Source organism: Engystomops pustulosus, chromosome 2 (assembly GCF_040894005.1).
Source record: "Engystomops pustulosus chromosome 2, aEngPut4.maternal, whole genome shotgun sequence".
Lineage (NCBI taxonomy): Eukaryota > Metazoa > Chordata > Amphibia > Anura > Leptodactylidae > Engystomops > Engystomops pustulosus.
The window spans coordinates 124,166,883-124,188,481 of NC_092412.1; the positions used below are offsets into that span (position 1 = coordinate 124,166,883).

The 21,599-nt window shown below is 43.0% G+C and overlaps 1 protein-coding gene across 1 annotated transcript in view; it reads left to right on the forward strand.

Moving 5' to 3' along the window:
• The first annotated feature begins 3,051 nt into the window (after positions 1-3,051).
• TLCD3A (TLC domain containing 3A) overlaps positions 3,052-21,599 on the forward strand; it is a 34,055-nt gene continuing 15,507 nt past the window's right edge. The window contains exon 1 of the mRNA XM_072136244.1: positions 3,052-3,267. Coding sequence (XP_071992345.1) covers positions 3,146-3,267 — 122 coding nt within the window. The 5' untranslated portion in view covers positions 3,052-3,145. The remainder of the gene's footprint in view (positions 3,268-21,599) is intronic.

A 21,599-nucleotide genomic window follows, 5' to 3' on the forward strand; every position in this document is an offset into this window, starting at 1 on the left:
TCCCAGTTGTGACTTATCTCTGCGGAATTTGCCAGCCTGCCCTGTAGTATATAGCCAGCCTGCCCCCCTGTGGTATATGACCCAAAAAATAATAAAATAATACTCACCTACTTGCACTCCCTGCATGGTCCGTCCCGTGACACTAGGACCCCGCTTGAGTAATGACGTCAGCGGCAGCCGCACGCCTGGGTCCTAAAAAATACACATATCGCTGGTCGCTACAGGGACTGGGACGCCGCCCCAGGATGGGAGGCAGGTTAGTGCCTACCTTCGCCTACCCCTTGCCCCGGCACCATCACTGTGATATCTATACCATTATACACAGGGTCGCTATCAGGGGGGAGGGGGGTCTCATTTGAATGTGTTCGGGGGACACGAGGAGGAGAAGGGGCCCCAAATCACAGAAAACCCTCATTCCTTACCTTAACATATATGTTATATATAGTATGCTGTACAATATGCAGCATAATATACAATGGTGCACATCCTCCATTCTTTAGTGTCAGGTCAGGTGATGGGGCCCCCAGACACTGTGGGCCCCATATCGGCGGCTATGGCTGCTACCAATGTAGTTAAGCCCATGACCATCACTGGGGTATCTACACCGTTATACACTCACCGTCCACTTTGTTAGGTACACCATGCTAGTAACGGGTTGGACCCCCTTTTGCCTTCAGAACTGCCTCAATTCTTCGTGCATAGATTCAACAAGGTGCTGGAAGCATTCCTCAGAGATTTTGGTCCATATTGACATGATGGCATCACACAGTTGCCGCAGATTTGTCGGCTGCACATCCATGATGCAAATCTCCCGTTCCACCACATCCCAAAGATGCTCTATTGGATTGAGATCTGGTGACTGTGGAGGCCATTTGAGTACAGTGAACTCATTGTCATTTTCAAGAAACCAGTCTGAGATGATTCCAGCTTTATGACATGGCGCATTATCCTGCTGAAAGTAGCCATCAGATGTTGGGTACATTGTGGTCATAAAGGGATGGACATGGTCAGCAACAATACTCAGGTAGGCTGTGGCGTTGCAACGATGCTCAATTGGTACCAAGGGGCCCAAAGAGTGCCAAGAAAATATTCCCCACACCATGACACCACCACCACCAATACAAGGCAGGATGGATCCATGCTTTCATGTTGTTGACGCCAAATTCTGACCCTACCATCCGAATGTCGCAGCAGAAATCGAGACTCATCAGACCAGGCAACGCTTTTCCAATCTTCTACTGTCCAATTTTGATGAGCTTGTACAAATTGTAGCCTCAGTTTCCTGTTCTTAGCTGAAAGGAGTGGCACCCGGTGTGGTCTTCTGCTGCTGTAGCCCATCTGCCTCAAAGTTCGACGTACTGTGCGTTCAGAGATGCTCTTCTGCCTACCTTGGTTGTAACGGGTGGCGATTTGAGTCACTGTTACCTTTCTATCAGCTCGAACCAGTCTGCCAATTTTCCTCTGGCATCAACAAGGCATTTCCGCCCACAGAACTGCCGCTCACTGGATGTTTTTTCTTTTTCGGACCATTCTCTGTAAACCCTAGAGATGGTTGTGCGTGAAAATCCCAGTAGATCAGCAGTTTCTGAAATACTCAGACCAGCCCTTCTAGCACCAACAACCATGCCACGTTCAAAGGCACTCAAATCACCTTTCTTCCCCATACTGATGCTCGGTTTGAACTGCAGGAGATTGTCTTGACCATGTCTACATGCCTAAATGCACTGAGTTGCCGCCATGTGATTGGCTGATTAGAAATTAAGTGTTAACGAGCAGTTGGACAGGTGTACCTAATAAAGTGGCCGGTGAGTGTACATGCACCATCACTGGGGTATCTACAACGTTATACATGCAGCATCTCTGGGGTCTCCCTGCCATTATACATGCACCATCTCTGGGGTCTCCATGCCATTATACATGCACCAACTCTGGGGTCTCCATGCCATTATACATGCACCATCTCTGGGGTCTCCATTCCATTATACATGCACCATCTCTGGGGTCCCCATGCCATTATACATGCTCCATCTCTGGGGTCCCCATGCCATTATACATGCTCCATCTCTGGGGTCCCCATGCCATTATACATGCTCCATCTCTGGGTCTCCATACCATTATACATGCACCATCTCTGTGGTCTTCATGCCATTATACATGCACCATCTCTTGGGTCTCCATTCCATTATACATGCACCATCCCTGGGTTCTCCGTGCCATTATACTCTGGGGTCTCCATTCCATTATACATGCACCATCTCTGGGGTCCCCATGCCAATATACATGCTCCATCTCTGGGGTCTCCATGCCGTTATACATGCACCATCTCTGGGGTCTCCATGCCATTATACATGCACCATCTCTGGGGTCTCCATTCCATTATACATGCACCATCTCAGGGGTCCCCATGCCATTATACATGCTCCATCTCTGGGTCTCCATACCATTATACATGTACCATCTCTGTGGTCTCCATGCCATTATACATGCACCATCTCTTGGGTCTCCATTCCATTATACATGCACCATCCCTGGGTTCTCTGTGCCATTATACTCTGGGGTCTCCATTCCATTATACATGCACCATCTCTGGGGTCCCCATGCCAATATACATGCTCCATCTCTGGGGTCTCCATGCCATTATACATGCACCATCTCTTGGGTCTCCATTCCATTATACATGCACCATCCCTGGGTTCTCTGTGCCATTATACTCTGGGGTCTCCATTCCATTATACATGCACCATCTCAGGGGTCCCCATGCCAATATACATGCTCCATCTCTGGGTTCTCCATGCCGTTATACATGCACCATCTCTGGGGTCTCCATGCCATTATACATGCACCATCTCTGGGGTCTCCATGCCATTATACATGCACCATTTCTGGGGTCTCCATGCCACCACTGCTGCCTTATTTTGCAGTCAGCTTGTCCCACACTCTACAGACATGACTTGTATTTCAGTGAGTTCGGTGGGGTGGGCGGAGCCTATGTATATGAGAAGCGCGGTTGGCGATTGACAGTGTACAGGCGTGGCCACATAAAATGACTGGGCGTGGTATAAGCTAATGACGTTCGTGTGGGCGGGCTTTAGTGTTGGCAGGCGGCTCCCGGACTTGGGCATTAGTCGAGGTGTTAGCGGGCACGATGTGGCACGTCGTAGCCGCCGGATTTCTCTTCTTTCCCGGCCTTTACCAGCTTTGTATCCGTTGTGCACGCCGGGCCCTGCCGGGATGGTTAGAGGCGGACTACTCGCTGCTCAGCTCCAGGTAAGTGACAGGCGAAGCATCTGTCTCCTCCGGGAGCAAACATCTGGAGCTTGTAATGTGTAATGTATACAGCGGGGGGAGGGAGGCCGCTCACACATCTGGATCCTGCCTCCGGATACACACACAGCGCTGTATACATCCATGTACACTCACTCGTATCCACATTCATTCATACACAATGCCTGGATGTGCAGTTCATTCATATACACTGCCGCTGTATTGTGTTCATTCATACGCATCACCTATACATCAGGTTCATCATAGAACATTGTGTCCATCATTTTCCTTCGTATACACTGCCTGTACATCACTTTATTCACACACCAGTTGATCATGCCCATGGCCTCACATCCATACATAAACGCTGCCTGTGTGTAGTGATCAGTCATATATTCTGCAGATCGGTCACTTGTATATACTTCCAGTAGGATATGTTCATTCATATATTCTTGCAGTTGGTCATTCTCTTTAGCAGTGAAAAGGGAGTAACTGGAAACTTACATAGGAGATCTGATAAATGTATCAGATGAGAAAACATTACACTGCTAGTGACATTGCCAGACCTGTGAGAGAAATGCCATCCAATGACAAGACTGTGTTAAATACTGTATGCTCTATAAATAAGCTGAATTAATGTATTCATCATAGACACACTAAATGTATGGAGATGTATGGGTCTATCAGGTCTTGCTGTTACCACAGCAAAGGAAAAAATCCTATGGGGCAGATGTCAAGTAGCTTATAAAAGGGGAAAACTTCTTTCCTCACTCAAAATATGGGAACTAGAATACACCCCTGGATCAACATTCCAGTTCCCAGGCATGGGGTAGATAACCCCCAAATTTTAATTGGGACTTCAGTGTATACATTACCTTGGTTGTGTTTTTCGGTGTTTGTTAAAGCGAAAACGTCACCAGGAATGTTATATTTAGCTGGTAACAGGTTCCCATAGACTATACTATGCTGATTTAAAAAATGCTCTCCTGGACTCACTATATGCTGCTGGCAGGGAGCCAGGTTATGTGAGTTAAACTTCTAGAGGACCCATCACACTCAAAAACTTACTAAAGTAAGCTGCTCCAAGTCCTACAACAGTCCCAGCCGTTTTACACTTCTAGCGTTATCGGAACCCTCCGATAACGCTAACAAACACTGCTGTGCTGTGCACTAGAAACGCCGGACCATTCTCAAAGGGGGCGGGATTAGGGGCAGCATGACGTGCGGCAGTCACCGCTGGCCTATGGAGTGAGCGGGGCGGTCCTGGTAAGAGGCAACGTACAGAGCAGCAGTATTTGTTAGCATTATCAGAGGTTTCTGATAATGCTATCATTGCAACACTGCTGCGCTGCTGCGTCTGTTTTAGCACTAGGAGCTGCTTACTTTAGTAATCAGCTCCTAGTGCCGTTTTTAAGGGTGACAGGTCCTCTTTAAATGAACTACTGAAATGGTACAGAATGATGACAAATAAACATGTACTTACCTCCTTGGTCCCTCGCCGTGTCCTATGTCGTCATCATGTCCCAGCACTGGATACAGTGCCGGGAAAGGAATGGTATTGGGTGGGCGTGCCTGGCCGGTCGAAAGCTGCAAGAGTGGAGCTTCCATGCCCCTGTAAACAGATGGGGGCAGTACAGCACGGAGAGTCCATCAAAGGAGTTAAACACACGTTTCTTTTTTATGCAGTTTCCTCCCCTTTTTTGTTAGTCTTGGACAACCCCTTTAAGGGGACTAAGTGCAAAATCTTGCTTTAATAGTGAGCAATATTTTTTCAATGAACACAATGATTCTGAAGAGTTTTACTATACCCCCTTATGATACTATTGGCCATATAGCAGTAGATTTATAAGTATGTATGGAGCATTTATCCAATATCTAGATATTTATGATAAATATGAATTAACATAAAATATCCAATATCAGATAAGGATACTCTAATGAGTTGGGCTGGACGAGAAATTCTTGTGTTGATAGCTTTTGAATGTTAAATGTTCATAGATATACAGTGATATGGGTAAAAGTATGTGTGAATGACAGATTTGCTATTCAGGAATGTAAAGAGTAATGCCCAATCCCCGTAGAAGCTAGATGGTAGCTATAGGGCAGTGATGGCTAACCTATGGCACTGGTGCCGGAGGTGGCACTCAGAGCCCTTCCTGTGGGCACTCAGGCCATCACCAGAAATGACTCCAGGTATCTTCCTACAGTCACAGAGAGCCCAGGACTTGCTGTGCATAGAGCTATTTTAAAGTGACAGGACTACCTGGGACTATTTTCTGCTTTATTGGTGTCCTCAGGGTGCTGGTATCAATGAAAACTGTGACAGAGAAGCGTATAAATCACAAATTAAATTTCTGTGATGGCACTTTGCAATAAATAAGCGGGTCTTTGTTGTAGTTTGGGCACTCGGTCTCTAAAAGGTTTGCCATCACTGCTATAGGGTCTAACCCTATAAAACAATATTGATATATTGCTCTACTCATTGTAAACATTTTTTCACTCCTTTTTGCCTACACAAATACATAAATGTATTATTTCTACCCATTATTATTCCCAGTTTAATCTGTATGCTTATGGCATTGGTGCATCAAGATCATTGCCTCTTCCAGTGTTGCCCTATGCTTCTCACTAGAGAAATCTTCTTATCTGATGAGCAGGGGAGAAGTGCTTTGGGTGCTAAAGACACAACCTTGCTGCCTCATTAGCATATGGATTAAAGTAGGAATTTCTCATAAACCATAATGGATGGCAATAATAAACGTATATTGGAAACCAAATGCATTTCTCTACAACATACTGCCAGCGGATTGTACATTATAAAAGCCAAGTCATATGGTTCAGAGACAACATCATGGTAAGCTGAATAATTCAGGCAACATGTGTACCTCTGTACTCATAAGAGCTTACAAAAAGCAGAGAAGGATACCAGCGAATGACCAGCTCCCAAATCACTCGACAAGTGAAATCATCATTGTATACAGCATTTCCTACGGTTCAGAGCTTTCAATAAATACCATTCCTGTTTTCTGACAATCTTTAGTTTTAGAGCTAAAATGATATGGTCATCTTTATGCTGTGAAGGCTCTTGGTTCAGTGTGAGTTGGGCTATATCCTTGTGCACCTGCTTTCTTGTTTTTGCATTTTATTTCTATGGGAAATGTCAATCTTTGTGCTAAGGGGTTGCGCTTTGTAGTAAGGGTGATGCCCCACATAGCGTTTTGAACCCGTTTTTGGTCCTTTTTTAAGCAGTCCGTCCAAAAACGCATGCGTTAAAAAATGCATGCGTTTTTGAAAAAACATCCTTTTCTGACCAGCTTTATTTAATTGGTAAAAACTGTCAAAAATGGATGGGTTTTCAAAAAACGCATGTGTTTTTGCACAGATTGCTTAAAAACTGACCCAAAACGGGTTCAAAACACCATGTGTGTCATCACTCTAAGAGACGGCAAGAATAGCTGAAAGTAGCATGTGCACACCAGGTGGATATACTAAGAGCATATCAGGATGTCCAAACATAGTCTAATTGAATCCCTGCCTGGCATAGAATTGCACTACCTATTATGTGGCAAGAACTTGACCAGGTTATAGGCAAAGCGCCGGGCGTCCGCATATCCTATAAAAGTGATGGCAAACCTTTTGGAGACAAAGTGCCCTAACTACAACCAAAATCCACTTATTTACCGTGAAGTGCCAACATGGTATTTGAAGCAGTAACTTATTGGTTCCTGTTATTCCAAATCTTTCAATCGTATCGGCCCCTTGAGGTCACCAACACACTTGAAAGTAGGAGGGCAAATTCAGACATCATTGTAGCTTCTCTGCAGGGTCTCTCAGTAGATGAAGAATGTTGGATCCAGAAGGATGACCTCCAAAGATATTGCAGTTCTGTCTGCACCTTCTCACTTTTCCTGCAGTTCCAAACAGCCAATGAAGTGTCACTTTAAAATAGCGCTGAGAGCAGCATCTCTTAAGTTTCCTGGGACTTCAGGAAGTTTTGGGGGATTTGGTCCTATTTGGTGAATTCTGTCCTGGGGCAATGGTCTGAGTGCCCAAAGAAATGGCTCAGAGTGCCACCTCTGGCACGCGTGCCATAGGTTCGCCACCACTGTCCTATAATATGTTGCCAACGTCTAGACCTGCACATTTTATGAGACAGTTTCCTTCATTCCTGTATTCATAATAAAAATTGACAGCTATAATTTTAATCAGACACACAGTGAATAAGAAAATGCAAAAGTACACTGCAAACTAGAACAGTAAGGCTAAATTCACATACACGTGTGCCCGACGTACCGAAACATGGGGCACTGCGCCGTATTCCAGCGCAAGATAGGACATGTCCTATCTTTCACTCGGCTACGAAACGGTGCGGTACTACACACGTGTGACACTGTATTGCTCCATATGGCGCTGTGCGCCCATTGCCGGTCTATGGGGGACGAATATACGTCCCCCAATGGCCGTGTGAATGAGGCCTTATACTGTATTTCACTGCTGCTTCTGTCATCAGGCATAATTTCCCATAGAAGTCACAACTAAGGGCAAGAAAATTTGACAGTTACAGCTAGAACCAGTGCCTTTGTCATTTAATATCATTGGGATCTTTCATTTGATATGCCACTTTAGGGTGATGCCACACATGGCATTTTGAACCCGTTTTTGGTCCGTTTTTAAGCATTTCGTTTTTTTGAAAACGCATCTGTTTTTGACCAGTTTTAATGAAGATAATTGGTAAAACCTGTCAAAAACAGATGCTTTTTCAAAAAACGCATGCGTTTTTCAAAAACACATGCGTTTTTCAACGCATGCGTTTTTGGACAGACTGCTTACAAACCGGTTCAAAACGCCATGTGTGGCATCACCCTTAGTGTTACAGGGCTGTTTGTTCTTGGTATACCCATGTATATATATATAGAGAGAAGTCTGTCTGTAAATAGACAGCCTCCTAATTACAAACACCTCCCAGAGGTGAGGCCCTCTGGATGCTCGTAATTTACTGAACGTTACCCCCAGGCTGCAATAATCAGCTGTAAGGTGTCCGCAATGAGGGTGTGGTCACATGTAGCACTTGCGAAACAGAAACGTATGCAGGCAGTAACCAGCACCCACTGTCTTACATTGTTTAATTTGTTTCACTGGAAACGCATAAGCGTACGGGCCGAGACCCGTCCCCATTTGTTAGCGTTAAGTTTGTAAATGCAAGTTTTTAATATAAGGACCACTAGAAGAAGCAGATTGTAACCTCAGCCAATCGCATGTAGAAATGGAGAATGGGGTAGCATTGCTATCAAAGGAACACTACTGAGGAATAGTTAAGTTGAATTTGTATGTAAGTCGGAACAGTATATTTTATAATTGTAACTACAGACAAAAATTTTTTTTGTCCTAGTGACAATTCAAATTGTTTGCTGTAATGGGAACAAGGATTATCTATTAAACTTCATTACAGATACAGCTTACAGCTGATTGCAGTCTGGGACTAACATAAAGTATCCAGAGAGCTTCATCAGAGGTCACAGTGGGCAGAGGGGGCCGGCTTTAATTAGGGGTCGGCGCACCGTGCGCGCGCCTACATAGGAAATGCGGGGGAGCTGCGCGCATGGAGCGGCGAAGCTCCTTCGGCTGCAAAGTTTAAAAAGTGTTTAAACCGCGATACAGCATTTTCACAACCCATTATAACGTCTTCTTACACCTGTAGGGACCAGATGTTTTTTGGTGCAATTTATTTTGCAACTTTTTAGGGGCAATCCAGCAATAAATCAAGCGCCAACATCTGGAAGCAGAGACTAACTAGGTCTACTGGTACATGGCTAATTCTTGGGTGCTCATGAAAAAGTTATCAAAAATCCCAATGCACCAAAAAAGGTGGAAAAATACAATTAAAAAACTGCATCCAACTAACAAAAATCACAGCGTGCCTGGCTAAAAGGGGATTGGCCCACACTACTACATTGCAGTTCATGTTTGTGGGGATTTATTTATGGACGGCTCTGTTGAAGGACATCTACCACCAGATTTAGCTGGCTTACATCTCCATTGTGGCTGCGCAAAGACAATGTTACTGCGCATGCGTGAGTCTTGCAGACAGCTCAGTGACGTCACTGGCTGTCTGCTGTGTTAGTGGGAAGGACGAGCAGAGAATACTAAATATGGCGGCGTGAATAATTGATGAGCTGCTGGAGCCAGGAGGCGCTCAGGTGACGCAGGCCAGAGCGCCTCTGGCTGATTTACATATTCTTATAAAGTCATTTTCTCATCTAAAAGAAGCTTCAAATGGATAAGAAAAATGGTGCCCAGTACCTAAGGTAACGAGCATGTGAGAGGGGACAGTATATCACGCTAAATGTGGTAGATATCCTTTAACCTCTTCACACATCATGAAGTAACTGTACGCTGTTGTGTTGTTAGAGATGGATAGGGACGGCTCACAAGCTGAACTCTCTCCATACAGGGTAGGCAGGGGAGAAATCCCGGTGGGCCGACTCGTTTGGGGGGGGGGGGCGGCCCGGGGCTGGTCTGACAATGGTGGGACCAGTGGAAAAAAAAAAAAACCCATGAACTCACCTTCCGACGTTCCTCCGCTACTTGATCCAGTCCGGCCGACTGGAGTGGGGATCTGTGTAAAGGGGGGCTAGATATAAGGGGGCTGTCTGGCTGTATACTGGGGGGGCTGGCAATATACTGGGGGAACTGGCTGACTGGCTGTAAACTGGGCAGCTGGCTATATACTACAGTGGGCTGGCTGTATACTGGGGCGGCTGGCTGGCTATACTCTGGGGGGGCCTGGCTGGCTATACTCTGGGGGGGCCTGGCTGGCTATACTCTGGGGGGGCCTGGCTGGCTATACTCTGGGGGGGCCTGGCTGGCTATACTCTGGTGGGGGGGCCTGGCTGGCTGTACACTGGGGGGGGGGCCTGGCTGGCTATACACTGGGGGGGGGGCTGGCTGGCTATATACTGGGGGGGGGGCTGGCTGGCTATATACTGGGGGGGGCTGGCTGGCTATATACTGGGGGTGGGGAGAGCTGGCAACTAGTAATAGTGGTTGTATTCCTGTACCTAGGGGACAGTATTATAGTAGTTCTATTCCTGTACATAGGGGGCCAGTATTATAGTAGTTATGTATTCTTGTACATAGGGGGCAGTATTATAGTAGTTATGTATTCTTGTACATAGGGGGCAGTATTATAGTAGTTATGTATTCTTGTACATAGGGGGCAGTATTATAGTAGTTATGTATTCTTGTACATAGGGGGGCAGTATTATAGTAGTTATGTATTCTTGTACATAGGGGGCAGTATTATAGTAGTTATGTATTCTTGTACATAGGGGGCAGTATTATAGTAGTTATGTATTCTTGTACATAGGGGGCAGTATTATAGTAGTTATGTATTCTTGTACATAGGGGGCAGTATTATAGTAGTTATGTATTCTTGTACATAGGGGGCAGTATTATAGTAGTTATGTATTCTTGTACATAGGGGGCAGTATTATAGTAGTTATGTATACTTGTACATAGGGGGCAGTATTATAGTAGTTATGTATTCTTGTACATAGGGGGCAGTATTATAGTAGTTATGTATTCTTGTACATAGGGGGCAGTATTATAGTAGTTATGTATTCTTGTACATAGGGGGCAGTATTATAGTAGTTATGTATTCTTGTACATAGGGGGCAGTATTATAGTAGTTATGTATTCTTGTACATAGGGGGCAGTATTATAGTAGTTATGTATTCTTGTACATAGGGGGCAGTATTGTAGTAGTTATGTATTCTTGTACATAGGGGGCAGTATTGTAGTAGTTATGTATTCTTGTACATAGGGGGCAGTATTATAGTAGTTATATTACTAGGTGTCTACTGTAGCATACAGAAGACAACCACTAACTGTTCACAATATTCAACTTGTTGACACCAAACAGGGGGAGGGGGTGGGGGTCATTTGCCATAACTTTTCACAAACTGTTCAGCCTGATTGAATAAATAATGAAGCATAAGTATTAAACTGAATCTTAATACCTTATATGCCTCAGGCATCAAGTTTTGATTCTAAGATATCTTTATCATTTTACAGAAAGGTAAAATGATGATGGATTGATACCAGCACATGGAACAATTAAAACTCAGCAAAAAAAATGCTGCACTTAGTTCTTTTACTGCACGGCTCATTCACATGACAATTATTGCATAACAGGTCCAGTAAACATTTTATTCTGGATTACAGGCAACAACATATAGAGTAGTATGTGGTAAGCAACACATCTGTCACGGGTGCTCCCACGACCCTGAGCGCGGGCTCACCTGTGCCCCTCTGTGCCTGCTGGTGCGGCGCCGGCGCCACTCACCTGTCCCCGTTTCGGATTCCCGTCCGCAGTCCTTGTGCGCGTCCCGTGCTGCCTGTCCTGACTACGAGATAGCATGCCGTTCCTGTACCTCGATCTTGGCTGCCAAGTCACGCCTGTGGAACGACTTGTTGGTACCACACCACAGAAAGTCCAACCCACTTTACAGAGGGCTCTGGTGAAAACCGGGTGCCACGTAGACTCCGGTCCCAGGTGTCAGCTTGTGTCATCGTCCGCGGTAGTTCAGAGGATCCACAACCTCTGAGCCTGACAACATCATTTTATGAGCAAAATCAGTAATTGCTATTTCTTGTTTATGATTCAAATAGATGATTTCAAGAAACTGTGAATAACAAATAGTAATGCATTTTTCGTAGAAATTGATTTTGGCCTATGTTTTCTGTGTTTCCAATCCACCCAAAGCCAGTTGTTATAAATATGTGAAAGTGACGTGGAAAAATGTCCCTTTATGGCAATAATATTTTATTACTGAGACATGTTTGATCCTCTGGGGAAATCTCTAGTTCCAGTGATACTTTAGGAAAGAAATTCTCATGTATGCTGTGAATGCAGTAAAGCTATTAAGGGTGTTAACTATAATTCAGAAGATTAACACGTTCTATATTTCAACCTCAGGGCATTTTCATATGGCAGATTTATCAGTTGGAAATCTGCAGCAGAAATATATGCATTGAAGATATAAATAAAAACATAGGGTAACAAACCAAGTCCCCCAGGCTATATTTGTAGACAGTAGGCAAGGTTGGGAATAATACCAGGCGTCCAGACTTCGTATATTGAAATGATCTATGGAATGTAGGTCATGACGTTAAATGAACTAATAAAGGTTTATTAATATTTTGTATAACTTTAGAGAGAAGGAGGTTTTAGGTCCTTCTTTTGGAAGCAACATGTATACTTGTAGCAGTAAGAACAGCTATTAGTACAGGCAGTCCCCGGGTTACATACAAGATATGGTACATAGGTTTGTTCTTAAGTTGAATTTGCATGTAAGTTGAAATATAATTGTAGATACAGACCAATTTTTTTTGCCACATTTTTTTGGAATTTCAAAATTTTTTGCTGTAATGGGACCAAGGATTATCAAGAAAGTTCAAATACAGACACCTTACAGCTGATCATCTGCAGACTAAAGTAAAGCATCCAGAGAGCTTCACCAGAGGTCACCGTGGGCAGAGGCGCTCGTCTTTAACTAGGGGTCGTTTGTAAGTTGGGTGTCCTTAAGTAGGGGCCCGTCTGTAATGTCCAATATGGAATACATTTTTTGGCATAGTTTCTTTTTCTAAATACTTTCTTTTTATCCAGAAATAACAGAGGCTCAATCGTATATTCAAGTACGGTAATTCTTTATCATTCACAAAACATGTATAGAAACACAGGTGCACTATGCCAAAAACGTGTATACTCCATCCTCACACATGTCATGGAAACAGGGCCAATTCTAGCATATTTGCTGCCTGAGGTGAATATTAAAATGCTGCCCTCTCTTCCTACTCCTGTTCCATTGCCTGCTCCCTGTTGAGTAAATGCTGAAAACTTTACTAACAAGTAACATCCCCACAGACAGCTCCCTGACACTGTGTGACTGACTACAGGATCTGAGAGTCATTTGTGGCATCTAGTACCTTATAGATAACAATCTCCTCCATCAGTAGGACTTTATTCCGGGTTCTCCAATCCATGACGTATCACTGCTGAGTTTACGGCCAGATAGCTTCAGCTCCGTGCAGCATCTCCAGTCTCCTGGATAACAACACTGTGCTCCTAAATAATATATACCTCTCACAACACAACTGACCACACTCTCCCACACATATAAAACATCTCTTCATTCCTTCATTATATATATTCTACTGGAATTATAGCATGCACAGCACACCAATCAATATATAACACCCCTAATTAATACAGACCTCCTAACATTTGGTTTACATGATGCAAAGTAATCAATTTTATCCTATAACTAATATAACCCACCCAGTTATTATGTAACATATGGTTTTACATACAGTGCAAAATATATAGGCTGACCAATGTAAATATATAGCACCCCCTAATGAATATATACTGGGTATATATATAATTTATTTTTTTATAAATCCCTGATCTCATATATTTAAAGGCCTCGTTATTCACCCCCTAATTAAATTATATACATCTCCCATATACAGATCCCCTCCAGCTTAGTAATATACTGTATCCCATATACAGCCCTCCCAGCTTTGTAATATATTGTATCCTATATACAGGCCCCCAGATTAGTAATATACTGTATCCCACATGCAGCCCCCCAGCTTAGTAATATACTGTATCCCATATACAGATCCCCTCCAGCTTAGTAACATACTGTATCCCATATACAGCCCTCCCAGCTTAGTAATATACTGTATCCCACATACAGCCCCCCAGCTTAGTAATATACCGTATCCCATATACAGCACCCCAGCTTAGTAATATACTGTATCCCACATGCAGCCCCCCAGCTTAGTAATATACTGTATCCCATATACAGATCCCCTCCAGCTTAGTAACATACTGTATCCCATATACAGCCCTCCCAGCTTAGTAATATACTGTATCCCATATACAGCACCCCAGCTTAGTAATATACTGTATCCCATTTACAGCACCCCAGCTTAGTAATATACTGTACCCCATATACACCCCCCCAGCTTAGTAATATACTGTACCCCATATACATCCCCCCAGCTTAGTAATATACTGTATCCCATATACAGCCTCCCAGCTTAGCAATATACTGTACCCCATATACAGCCCCCCAGCTTAGTAATATACTGTATCCCATATACAGCCTCCCAGCTTAGTAATATACTGTACCCCATATACAGCCCCCCAGCTTAGTAATATACTGTATCCCATATACAGCCTCCCAGCTTAGTAATATACTGTATCCCATATACAGCCCCCAGCTTAGTAATATAATGTATCCCATATACAGCCCCCCAGCCTAGTAATATACTGTATCCTATATACAGCCCTCCAGCTTAGTAATATACTGTACTCCATATACATCCCCCCAGCTTAGTAATATACTGTACCCCATATACAGCCCCCCAGCTTAGTAATATACTGTATCCCATATACAGCCTCCCAGCTTAGTAATATACTGTATCCCATATACAGCCCCCAGCTTAGTAATATAATGTATCCCATATACAGCCCCCCAGCCTAGTAATATACTGTATCCTATATACAGCACCCCAGCTTAGTAATATACTGTATCCCATATACAGCACCCCAGCTTAGTAATATACTGTACCCCATATACACCCCCCCAGCTTAGTAATATACTGTACCCCATATACATCCCCCCAGCTTAGTAATATACTGTATCCCATATACAGCCTCCCAGCTTAGCAATATACTGTACCCCATATACAGCCCCCCAGCTTAGTAATATACTGTATCCCATATACAGCCTCCCAGCTTAGTAATATACTGTACCCCATATACAGCCCCCCAGCTTAGTAATATACTGTATCCCATATACAGCCTCCCAGCTTAGTAATATACTGTATCCCATATACAGCCCCCAGCTTAGTAATATAATGTATCCCATATACAGCCCCCCAGCCTAGTAATATACTGTATCCTATATACAGCCCTCCAGCTTAGTAATATACTGTACTCCATATACATCCCCCCAGCTTAGTAATATACTGTACCCCATATACAGCCCCCCAGCTTAGTAATATACCGTATCCCATATACAGCCTCCCAGCTTAGTAATATACCGTATCCCATATACAGCACCCCAGCTTAGTAATATACTGAATCCCATATACAGCCCCCCCAGCTTAGTAATATACTGTATCCCATATACATCCCCCCAGCTTAGTAATATACTGTATCCCATATACAGCCTCCCAGCTTAGTAATATACTGTACCCCATATACAGCCCCCCAGCTTAGTAATATACTGTATCCCATATACAGCCTCCCAGCTTAATAATATACTGCATCCCATATACAGCCTCCCAGCTTAATAATATACTGTATCCCATATACAGCCCCCCAGCCTAGTAATATACTGTATCCCATATACAGCCCCCCCAGCCTAGTAATATACTGTATCCCATATACAGCCCTCCAGCTTAGTAATATACTGTATCCCATATACAGCCCTCCAGCTTAGTAATATACTGTATCCCATATACAGCCTCCCAGCTTAGTAATATAATGTATCCCATATACAGCCCCCCCCCCCCCCCAGTATAAGAAAAATCTGGGCCAAATATAAATTTACACAGCCCCTACCCCAGTATAAAACAAATCTGGCCCCATATAAATATACACAGCCCAGCCAGTATGAAACGAATCTGGTCCCATATAAATATATATAGAAGCCCCCCCCTTTCCTGTTATATTAGTATCCGCCCCTTATATATATGGCCACATTTAATTGGAAAGTGTGTATTAAAAAAAAGGATACTTACCTAAAGGCAGGATGCTCCCACGGCATGCGGCTCCGCTCAGAGACACAGGCGGCGTGATGTCATCAGCAAGTGCTATTTATCCGGTGGGCGATTCATTAGAGCGGCAAAATGACGCTTTTAAAGGGCTCCTTATTCTGCCGCCTTCAGGCGAGATTTTCATCTTGCCTCATGAAATATGCGGCCCTGCATGGAAGCACATTCAGAGTATTGCTAATCTATAGGATACTAATCTGTACAAACATTCATAGGAAAAGCATATAAGAAACCATAATGACAGTAAGACAGCAAAGAAAAGGTAACCATACAGGCCATTAGATTTGCTACATTTTGGAGTAAGGCCCAAAAAATGTCTTCCACCAATCGATTCTTCAGGGGTTGTAGAATTACAATATAAAATGTACTTCCATAGCAATGAAGGAGATAGACTCTTCCTGTAGCACCCTGACCAGGCTTTCAGTCAGAGTGGGGGTACTGAAAACTGTACTTTTATTTACATTTATTGTGTGTGAATTTCTATGAAGACATTTTTATAGGAAGACAATCTTTCAGGTTTAGAAATTCAATATGTAGCAGAACAGCAAGTGTAATATTATATATCTTCCCCCACATAGCAGGAAATGATCCTATAATATAAATAACCACGGCACAGGAAGCAGAATGCCCTGGATCTCATTCTGCTTTCAGTCCATGTGAACGTATTCACATCGACATCATCTGGCAAACACACCTATCAACATCACCATCTAAAAACTACAAGCAAGTGGTCGGGACCTTTCATGTTTTGAATGGATAAAAGGTTTTAATTTGTATCCGTTAGTCATTGATAATGAATCTTTTATTGCAGCTCCATTCATATGAGTGCCAGGTTCTGCTTAAAGACTTCTTAATCCCAGATATTTCTTCAACCCCTTAAGGAAAGGACTTATTTATTTTATATTTATGCCCAAACTGGTTTTCTTTGTTTCTTTTTGTAACAAATGTGCCAGTGTCATCCTCTCATACTAAAGTACAGCTGAAAATCCGCTGATTGTATGATAGTATTTCAGGGAAAATATGCAACGTTTTCCAGGATGGGATCAGGAAAACCATGGCTCTTTTAGCTACCTTGTAAGGCAGCTCCGTTGACATCAAGCATGACCTACAAGAGGCCTTATGACATGATGTGGGATTAAAACCAAACCAGTATATCTATTCCAGAAGGAACAGACTCCCAACAGTACACTGCACTGTTTCTGTTTCTAATTGGGTCTCCTCAGTACAGTGAAGGGAACTGGTTTGACTGAGTGAAAGGCTTGTGACTAGGGTCGGGAAATAAGAGTTCTTCTTACGGAGCCTGCCAATTAAGGCCACCGTGTAGGCATGTGGAGTCTTATAATCGTTGGTTCACCACTAGGGGGATTCTCTTACTTCCTGGTTTGGTTTTAATGTCATAAGGCAATGATGGCGAACCTATGGCACGAGTGTCAGGGGTGGCACTCGGAGCTCATTCTGTGGGCACTCAGGTGATTCTCCCCAAGACAGAGTTCACCAAACAGGACCAAATCCACCAAATCTTCCTGCAGTCCCAGGTACCTTAAGAGATGCTGCTTTCGGTGTTTTTTAAAGTGACACTGTGGACAGGTCATCCTGCTGGACCCACCATTCTTCCTGTACAGAGAGACCCTGGAGAGCAGCTACAATGACATTCTGAATTTGCCCTCCTTCTTTCAACTGTATTGGTGGCCTCAGGGGGCTGATATAATGTGACAGAGCAAGTAACATTAAGTTACTGCTTAAAATTGCAATGTTGGCACTTTCTGGTAAATAAGTGGATTTTGGTTGTTGTTTGGGCACTCGGTCTCTAAAAGGTTCATCATCACTGTCATAAGGCCTCTTGTAGGTCATGCTTGATGTCGAGGGAGCTGCCTTACAAGGTAGCTAAAAGAGGCTTGGTTTTCCTTATCCCATCCTGGAAAAATTTGCATATTTTCCCAGAATCCCACTAGTGGAATATCAATGGCTAGAAAATGGCTAGCCTACATGGTGGCCTTAAAGGGCAGTCTCTGTAAGGAGAACTCTTACTTCCTGATCATAATCTTCCCAAGACCCGAGGCTGATTCGTGTTAACCCCTTCATTACAATGTGCTATCAGCACATTGTAATGAATGAGGAGGAAAATCCCCTTATACTGACCTATATGGCAGTATATGATAGGATTGATCAGACAACCTAGGTTTAAAAAATAAAAAAAGGAAAAGAAACTGAAAATTCAAATCACCCCCCTTTCCCTAGAACTGATATAAAAACAAATATACAGTAAAAATCATAAACACATTAGATATCACCGCAACTGAAAATGCCCGATCTATCAAAATATAGTAACGGTAAAAAGTGATCAAAAGGTCGTACAGATGAGTTTTCGGCTATGTCGGGCTTGAAGGTCAATCACAACAAATCTCTGGCTCTAAACATTTCTGTTCCCCCTCCAATGGCTAAACTGTTGCAGATAAATTTAAAGTTTCAATGGAGAGAAGATAAGCTTCCATATTTGGTTATGTGTTTGACCACTTCCATTGATACTTTATTTTAGCTGACTTTAAGCCACTTTTTCATATGCTGAGAAGGGACATGAACAGGTGGGCAAATTTGAGTCTTTCATGGCTAGGCCAAATTTCGGCCATAAAGATGACTTTATTGTTTTCAGACGGTACTAATCGATATACCTATTGCTAGTCTAAAGGCGTTACAAAGAGATATAAATTAATTTATATGGGGATCAAGAAGGAGTAGAATCTTGGGGAACACATTATATACCTCCAAGATACAAGGAGGCCTAGGGTGGTTAATTTAATTAAATATTATGCTTCTAGATTGGCACCCCTTGTGATCTTGCATAAGAAAGAAAATTTACCTTATTGGATACAAATCGAACAGTCCGCTTGCCCGCAGCTGTCAATAGACGCTTTACCTTTGCTGAGACCTAGGGAGAGACCTTTGCTCATGATCCCACTCCTCTCTTCTATGCTATCACTTTGGGATAGAGTCAAACGTAGTTTTAGACTACAGTCACCTCATAGTCCGGTTGCTAGATTATTGAATAACCCTAGATTTATCCCTGGCCAACAACCCCGTCAATTCAAATGGTGGACGGATAAAGGTTTATACCGTATAGGGGACTTTTATGATAGACTAGGCCTCAGATCACTAGAGTATTACAAATCTAAATATGACATGCCAGAAATGGAGATGTTTAGATTTCAAAAGATACATCATTTCCTTCAGATGCTGAAGGATTCATGTCCTGATATCACAGTACATACAGTTTTTGAAGGTCTAAGTCTGACAAAGGCAGGACTTCTTCATACCCTTTCTACCATTTATCGAATTCTTAATGACCAACCTGAGAAATTGGAATACATGTTGGCATGGGAAAAGGACCTAAACATGTCCTTTTCTCTAAGAGAATGGCAAGACATGGCAAAAAACACTGCAAAAAATTTCTATTAATATGGCATTAGTGGAAGCTAATTAAAGTATTACTCCGCTGGTATCTGGTCCCAGTTCGTATAGCGCAAGCGGTTCCTACCTATTCTCCGTTGTGTTTTAGAGGCAGTGGTAGTAGGGGTACTCACTTCCATATGTGGTGGGAATGCCCCAAAATTCGGAGATATTGGAGGAGACTTTATAATATGTTATATTCCATAACAATGATCTGACACTATCCCCTAGCCAAGCTTTATTGAATGAAAAAATTCTGTGAATTTCAGCCTCTGCGAGGAGGTTTCTATCATTTTTCTTCCTAGCAGCTAAAATTGTGATTGCAACCTCTTGGAAGAAGGCTACGGTCCCCATGGATCTGATTAAACACAATCTAATGAGGATAATGGTGAATAATAAGCTTTATTGTTCAGTACAGGACAAAATGACATTATTTAATGAAACATGGCAGATGTGGATTACATATCAATCGAGAGTCTGACCCAAGAGATGCTATCTAGGACCCCACCAGCCCCCGTCCTCCCTATTCCCCTTCTCTTCCTTGTGTTTTCTTCCCCTTCCCTTCTGTCTTATAATTATAATAGTTGATTGCGTAGAGTTATAATGTATCTGGCAGGTTTTCTTGTTTTGACATGGTAGTCTTGCTAGCCCAGCCGTGTTGTGACTATTAATATGTAAGATGTTTGCATACCATCCCTCCCCTCCCCTTTTTCGTTTCTGTATCCTTCCTAAAAATTCTTGAAAAAAGTAATAAAAATATTGTGAAACAAAAGATCGTACAGTACTACAAATGATATAATTGAAAACGTCATCAAAAGTCGCAAGAAAATGACAACACCCACAGCTCCATAAATCGAAATATGAAAAAGTTATTGGCGCCAGATGATTTACACAGCGATTGAGTTTTCCTCTCCAATCACCTTATGGATGGGACCATGATTTTGTTATAGGCAATCAGTCATACTGTGTTCCTGGTATGGACACAGTTTGTAGTAGGCTCCTGGTATCCAGTCTCTTCTGTACTCAATATTCTGATATTTTCACACTTGACTGGTATTCAGTCAATCCTTCTGCCTTGTGATTTTTGTACTGCTGTGTTTGTCCTCTTGGATTTGACCCAACTCTTGAGACAATTCTTCTGTGTTTGTATTGTTTTGTCATCTTCTCCATGTTTAGCACTCTGGGAGGAAACGTTGACTAGCTGTCTAATACCGCCTAGTGTATAGTAATGCAATTAAGCAGGGAAGGGGGCTGGGAAACCACCGTCTCTGTCACCTGTCCATTCCAAAAGCCTGCAGTATACTGACATAGCTAATAGCTTGTGTCTTTGCTGGTACCACTGTGGGCTATATTCTACAGCTATTATGGCGATACCGATTCTGTTTAGATTTAGTATTGTCTTACTACTTGTTATATTACATACAGTACAGACCAAAAGCTTGGACACACCTTCTCATTCAAAGAGTTATCTGTATTTTCATGACTATAAAAATTGTACGTTTTCACTGAAGGCATCAAAACTATTAATTCTTATATTCTTCTTCTCCTTCAAAGTAGCCACCTTTTGCTTTGATTACTGCTTTGCACACTCTTGATGAGCTTCAAGAGGTAGTCACCTGAAATGGTCTTCCAACAGTCTTGAAGGAGTTCCCAGAGATGCTTAGCACTTGTTAGCCCTTTTTCCTTCACTCTGGGGTCCAGCTCACCCTAAACCATCTTAAATGAGTGTGGAGGCCAGGTCATCTGGTGTAGCACCCCATCACTCTCCTTCTTGGTCAAATAGCCCATATGCAGCCTAGAGGTGTGTTTGGGGTCATTGTCCTGTTGAAAAATAAATTATGGTCCAACTAAACACAATCCGGATGGAATAGCATGCTGCTCCAAGATGCTTTGGTAGCCATGCAGGTTCAGTATACCTACAATTTTGAAAGCTTTAAATCCTCAACAATGTCACCAGCAAAGCACCCTCACACCTTCTCCTCCATGTTTCTCGGTGGGAACCAGGCATGTAGAGTCCATTTGTTCACCTTTTTTGTGTC